Source organism: Schistocerca gregaria, chromosome 10 (genome assembly GCF_023897955.1).
Source record: "Schistocerca gregaria isolate iqSchGreg1 chromosome 10, iqSchGreg1.2, whole genome shotgun sequence".
In the NCBI taxonomy this organism is placed as follows: Eukaryota; Metazoa; Arthropoda; class Insecta; order Orthoptera; family Acrididae; genus Schistocerca; species Schistocerca gregaria.
In genome coordinates, this window is record NC_064929.1 from 135939903 (window position 1) to 135947264 (window position 7362).

The 7362-nt window shown below is 41.3% G+C and overlaps 1 protein-coding gene across 1 annotated transcript; it reads right to left on the reverse strand.

Annotated features, from left to right (window-relative positions):
- Positions 1-306: 306 nt before the first annotated feature.
- LOC126293474 (ELAV-like protein 1) lies at positions 307-6505 on the reverse strand. Its single transcript, XM_049986716.1, has one exon. It carries the CDS (start codon positions 6397-6399, stop codon positions 5272-5274), a length of 1128 nt encoding a protein of 375 aa, XP_049842673.1. The 5' UTR covers positions 6400-6505; the 3' UTR covers positions 307-5271.
- Between the last annotated feature and the right edge of the window lie 857 nt (positions 6506-7362).

A 7362-nucleotide genomic window follows, 5' to 3' on the forward strand; every position in this document is an offset into this window, starting at 1 on the left:
CTACAGTATGAATGGCAGTGCCCTGTTCAACACTTTTTTTTGCAGATGTCAAAGATGATCATGATTATTTTTATATGTTCTAAATGTCTCAATAAAAATTAGTTGATTTTTGGGTACAAAATGATTGTGTGGTTGTTTCACATGAAAATCATGTTTCATAGGATATGTTTTCACATTTTTACACAGCTCATTACTTTATGTTGTTAGAACACGTGGCTTGCTTGGATACTATGCATACTGCTTTTTGTGTTCCCTATCATACAAGTATTTTAAAAATGTCCAGACAGAAAAGGACAAGAGAATGGATGGCACAGAAAAATAAACAAGTTATATTTCTCTCTTCTGCATTTATAATTTTGTGGAATGTGCCCTTGACCTAGTCAGATTCATTTGCTACAAACATTGGCAAATTGAAAACACTGTGGAACACTTTTCATATGCGATATTCTCAAGCAGATTATTTAAGTAAAGATAAGAAGTATTCATGGGCGAACATGTGAGAATAAAACAATAACTTTATACTGAGAAAAAATTTTATTTCATTTTATGATAAAAATCTTTCCCACATGAGCTATTCTATTATTTGTATAACAAGTTAATGTGAAAAAGTGTTTTTAAAAGTAAAATAAGAAGAGTCTCTTTACACAGTAGACCAGTAATACTTTCATGTCGCTGATAATCTCATCTTGTGCGCCCATGCTGCATATTAATTTATTTGTTTAAAGAAGGAGTACATAATCTAATTAATATAGTACAGATAATAAATACATGGCAAGAAATGGGCTGGACTACAGATCTCATGCATTATATTCATGCTCAAATATTGTACTTTTGATGAACATGACAGCTTCCTTCTGCTTTAATTCCAACCCATTATTTTGTTTGCCATTTTATGTAATAAATTACGAACATATTGAAAATGAACTAATTTACATCCACTGAATTTGCTAATGCAATTGTCTCATACAATCTGGACTATCAATTACTTTTTATTTTATCTACTACAATAAACATACTAGGATTGGGCAAGATTTACGTGTCTGACATTATAATGTCAGTGGACTAATTGAATAAACAAATAAGCAATTCACAAGTACACATAAGCCAGAAAATTTCTAAAAAATGTATGTAATTATATAAATACGAGTACATATACAAAGAGAGGAAACAAGCATCCCAGTGCAGTCGGCTTGCCTGTACTTCTTGTAAGTTAGGTATTGCTTAGGCCAACAAATGTTATATTTCAGACAAACCTCAGCACTTAAAACAGTCTCCTGACCACATGTGTCAATTTTGTGTTAAAAACTTCTGCAAGAGAAGCGCAATGAACTATTTCCAGTCAGTCATTATTTCTGTTCAATGACTCCCAAGTAAGTACGATAAACAAATTTAATCTGGAATAACATACTTTTTCCATAGCCATGTTTTCGTGCCATTTTGACACTTCATTCTTTATATCCTTAATGACACATAAGTACATGTATTTCTTTGTCAATGTCAAATTAGTTACAGGAGTTTTATGAAAACCAAGTCCAGTAAAATCAGTACAACTGAATTGCAGCATGTTTGTAATCCATATGAACAACTGTTCCCCACTCGCAAATTTCTCCCTCCAACTCTCATATCAACAAAAACTAGTTGCACACAGAAATAGAAGTGAAATCACTACTAACTGAAATTTTCCTTCCATCCATCCATCCTGCTTACACTCACATAATATTTTTGCTATATTCTGTTGGAGTCATATACACTGACAATTACTGACAGAGGAACATTGCATGAAAGAGGAACTGGCAATATACTAATCGCCTAATGGGGTCAAGACAGTAGATTAAATCACAGGTACTTTCATTGAAATTACTTCAGTATTGCCTGCAGAAACATTTTTCATTCAAGTTGCAATCAAAATACATAGCCTATGGTTCATCAACCTGTATTATTGTCTCTTTTAACCTATGTGATTTCATCATGAGCAAACAAAAAGTTTAGTTTGCTAAAAAACTGAAAGTACAGAAACATGAGAATTGTTTCAACAATTATTCTAATGTAAGTAAAGAATAATCCAAATGACAAATAAAAATGACCTGCACAGAAAATCAATATGCAATGTGTTTCGTAACTACAAGCCAGGCAACATAACTTATCTGATGATCATGTGTGATATGTAGAAATAGCATAGGAAGTATATCAAAGTTGAGTTCAAGTGCATACTTCCTAAGTTCTCCATTCTTCCCACCTTCACTCCCCAAAATACTCATTTACTCCTCACTGTTTCACAAAATATGCTATTAACAATGAGCAAATACTGTATCAATCACATTAACTTCTGGATTTTATTTTTTACTGGATTTCTGAAAATATCCAATGACATCAACAATTTAATGGAACCTGTAAAACTTCAAAAGTTATGCAAGCTTGATAATCTCCACAGATATTGCCACAATCATAAAGCACATCTGGTCAATGACCACACCACTAAAATATGATTTAAACGTTATCTTTGTTATTAGCTTGTGCTAAAATTCAATATCTTATAAAACAGAGGATATGCACCAATTACTTGTCCCTCAGTCGTTGGAAAAGTCGCAAAAGTTTACTTTTTACAAAACAAATGTCATTAAACAGAGACAAATACTGATAATGTGGTCTGTACATTCTAAGGCTACATTTCCCAGGTTTTGGAGAGCGAGTTGACCAACAACTAAGAACATCTGCATATCATAACACCATCCCTGGAGGCTAAGCTGTTACTCTCAACATCTAGATAAATTTTCATTATCAAAAAACATTTCTCTAGACTTTCCCTAGTCTCAGCAACATATATGTATATACATTTTTAAACGTGTAACATTTCTCATTGCGACCATGACAGGACAAAGTACATCAAAATGTTTAATTCAAAAACGCCACAAGAAAGGCATCACTGTGTCTTAAATAGTGTAAGCATTCTTACAAAAATACATTTCTCACATGGAAGAAAAGGTATCGATTTTGGCACCATGCTCTATGGGCTATCTCATTTGTAGTTTTATTATTCAATGGTAACACGCTGTTAGGTATTCGTTTGGTTCTTTGGAAACCGTTTATAATGCTATGTCACTCTGCCGGAAGAGTTTCTCTATAGCTGAGAAAATGAAACTATCTGAACAACATCTAGTAAAAATGGACACGCGACAGGCAGGAAGTACATTGGAACAATACATATTTTTGAAATATTTCAAGGAAAAGCTAGATACTACCAAAATACTCTAAAAATAGTATTATGTTTCATGAGGCAGAATACGAAACAGGAATTCGTACCTGCATCGCAAACTAATATTAGCTAATAATTTTGCGAAACACCCGACATACCGATGTCTTTTAACTGCGATTGACTTTACATTAGTGCCAGTACACATAAATATATTTTTATATTTATAAAAAGGATGAAATGCACCTACTATCGCTGCCACAGACACAGATAGATATAAGTTAAGCAATCTAACTACAAGAAAAGTTGATCAAATAAATAGGCTAGCAACAATACTATTCATAAAGAGAGACATAAATAATTTAGCCCTACACAGATGACACAGCGACTGCACAACGAGAGTAATGATGGTTTGTGCAACTTATGAGACAGTATTAGATATTTATAAAGAAATTCCCTGCAAGTGACGTTACTCTTTCACTATTGAAACTGCACTGCAGTCAGTATAGCATGGCCTACAAGGCAGAAACTGTGTCATCTTTGACAGAGCATACAATAAATAAATGGGAGTTGAGTACTTCAGTTGTCTGCCTTTTAGGGAAATGCCACAGATGTGCTGGAAATTTTAGCTTTCTGCAGGTAGCAGAACATGAACACATGAGACCCTGAGATGGGTTATACCTACACTGTGTTTGGTTAGGGGTCCTGTGTTTAGTGGAAAAGGCAATAGAGTTAAAAACGGTTGAAACTGTAGCTTTGTCTCCCACAAGAACCTTTAGACCCTAAGTCATATGCATTACTTAAATATATATTTTATGTCGAAGTGAGTGAGAGATTAAAACTTAATGTTTAATACAAAATATTAGCCAAGATTACCGAAATTACAAGTTAAAAAAGCCAAACTACTTGTATTGCTAACGATTCCACTTTTATGCACAATATTTGCACAAGTGACCATGTAATCTTCACCAGCTATCACAAATAATGATCATAGTCAAGTAACCACATGTACATGCACACCTACAACACCTGGTGAAGAGTAATAGGTCAGATGTAATTTAGCACATAACACTGGAATCAGAAGCTTAGCAGAACACAGAAAATTATAATTCTGATTATCAAAGTGGCGAAACATTGGAACTGACATTTAATTCAGTGTAAATAACAGATATGGGAAAGACAGTAATAAGGCCTAATGACATGTGCTAAAGGTTCCCTGGAGAGCTAGACATTATGCCCTTCCAGAAATTAAACAGCCTGAAAGGGCCCAATTTAGAACTGGAAGCCAATTGATTTTGAACAAATTATAAATTTGTTTCATATATTAGGCCTAATACATTGAAGATATAAGAAGCCATCTCAAAGGTATTGCGCCATATATGCATTGTAATGAACTCTGTCCTATACTTGAAACGCAAGTTGTGATGCAGTATTTTCATCTATGAAGTGGTGTCAAAGACACCAACTGAAGGAGACTTTTAGCAAAGCAGACTTTCTTATTAAATAAATCTCAGATACATGTTGCAGAGAAGTATGTATGTTGAAATTTTATCTGTGGGGCTGAACTTGTATGCAGATATTATTGCAGCATGAAGTTGTGGAACATACTATAATTCCACTGTCATGTTACAGCGAATGGTCATACTACTAAACTGCGTATGGGATTGGAGTGAGTTTACAGTTGCAACCATCAGTCTCCCTCCAAATACTGAAATATCTATTGGAGAATTTTAGCCACCTTTATACAAATACATTATGTTACTGAGTTCTAGCATATGCTACAGTTTCAATGACTTATTGCAGAGATTAACCGTGATATCAAATGATACACAGTGAGAGTGTAGAACTGTACCCATCAGCTGGCTTCCAAATCTTCAAATCTTTACAGGCAATATTCAGCCAGAAAATTTTAGAATTTTGGACGGTTTTACACGGGTTACATAGCAAGTGTCTCACGGGAGATGCCTAAATACTGGTGGGCTTCTGAGGGTCAGATGAGAGCAGTACAGTACGTCCAGCACTCTGGGAAAATTTCCCCAATACGGCAGAAAATGGAGAGGGTGGAAAAGGGGCAGTCCGGCCTACGCGTGTTTGACTTTGGCTGTCTTGAAAGACACTTGCAGAACACGGTTACCGAGCGTGTACCCGTTGAGTGACTGGATAGCGACGACTGCCTCGTCGTAGTTGGTCATCGTGACAAAGCCGAAGCCCTTGCACTTATTGCTGTCTGCGTCGCGAATCACCTTCACGTTTTGGACGGCGCCGAAGGGCCCGAAGAGCTGCCACAGGACGTTCTCCTCCGCCTCGGGGGCCAGGTTGTAGACGAAGATGGACCAGCCGGCCGGGTCGCCGGGCAGCATCCCGGCGAGGTAGTCGCCGCCGGTGAGGGGCGAGTAGCGCTGCAGACCCTTGTTCATGGCGAGGATGGCCTTCTCGCCCGTGGCCCCCAGGGGCGAGAGGGGCAGGTACCGGAAGCGGCTCCCGGGAGAGTGGATGGGTCCGGCGAAGCGGCGACCGTCGGGCGGGTAGTAGGCTGCCGCCGGGTGGTACAGTCCCAGTTGGGTGGTCGGTTTGTTGGCGAACTTCACCCCGAGGGGTTCGCCGGAGCCGGGCGGCGTGTACCCGTGCATCTCCTCGATGGCGCGCTCCGCCTCGGAGCGCTGGTCGAACCTGATGAAGCCCACGCCCTTGGAGAGGCCGGTCGAGTTGTCGCACAGGATGCGGGACGTGATGATGGTGCCGAAGCGCGAGAACATCTTCTCGAACTCGGCCGGGGTCACGTTCCTCGGCACGCCGCTGACGTACAGGTTGGCCCCCTTTATCGACTCGCTGCTGGGCCGCGCGTGCGACACCTTGATCACCTTGTTCTGGATGCGCAGACCGGAGAGCGTGTTCACCGCCTTGACCGCGTCCTCCTCGGTGCGGTACTTGACGAAGCCGTAGCCCAGGCTCTGGCCCGTCGACTTGTCGCGGATCAGCTTGCAGTTCTCGAGCTCGCCGACGGTCGAGAACAGCGCCCGCATGTCGTCCTGCGTCATCGTCTGCGGCAGGTAGTTCACTATCAGGTTCGTCTTGCTGTTGTCGTCGGCGCCGCCGCCGCGCCCCGACGACGACGGGCTGTGCGAGTTGCAAGGCGACGAGGCCGGCGGCGGAGGCGCCTGCCCGTTGTGGTGGTGGGTGGCCGTCGCCGCTCCGCCATTTTGCTTCATCCCCGGGAAAAGTGTGCGGCGAGCCGAGGTTGCGGCGGTATCGATCTGCGCGGAGCTGGCCGGCCGCCGGTCGCACGCTCCTTCGTCACCCGTCGGCGGTCACCGGAGAACTGGGGCCCGGGCGCCGGCCGCACCCCGGCCACCCCCCTCCCGCCCTCGTTCGGCGCGCCGAGCGCCGGCGGAAACGGCCGAACGGCTGCCCCGCGCGCCCGGGCTGCCGCTCGATACTGCTGCGAGGCTCGCCAGCTAGCCGGGCTGCACGCGATGCACGGGCCCGATATCCCCGCCGAAGGGGCCCAGAAAATTCTCGCTGCTTTGCGCAGCCCTTCTTTAACTGTTGGTTACAGAATAATTTCCGCAGCCCTTGATAACAGAATAACTGGAAAATTCTGTCGCTTAATATTACGGTACACTGATAATTTTTAACTGAATAACACACAATTTTAGTGCCATAAGCGTTTCGGCTTTATTTTCTGCAAGGCATCATCAGTGGCAGGTTACGTGGACAATTTCTTACATATTTCGCTCCGGTTGCATTTTTGGTGGTGTTGTTGTTCTTCTTCTTCTGAAGAATGCCAATTTGCGGTTTTTCCCCAAATTCCACAGCACTATGAACTCAACGCTTGTTGAAACTAGCACATGTGGTTGTTAGGCTATCGTTCATCAGTGAAAGACGCCTATTTGGACCAAAGTATGTTACTTTTGCAGTAATGTTTCCATTAACCGAGCAATTCGTGTGGGAAAGAGGTCTACTGGAAGAGGAATAAAATGTTCACGACAGTGGCAATATCGATAGGCGAATTGATATAGAGTTTCAACAATAATTAAGTGACAGACATCTTCAACTTTTGAAGACCTGTCTTCCTCAGTTGCGTGTAATATTGCGGTATATTGATAATTTTTACTTATGGACCGTCTGACAGCAACTGAATAAAACACCATTTTAGTGCCATATGCGTTTCG

Coding starts and splice junctions, on each gene's coding strand:
- LOC126293474 (XM_049986716.1), bottom strand. CDS start 6,399: ATGAAGCAAAATGGCGGAGCGGCGACGGCCACCCACCACCACAACGGG.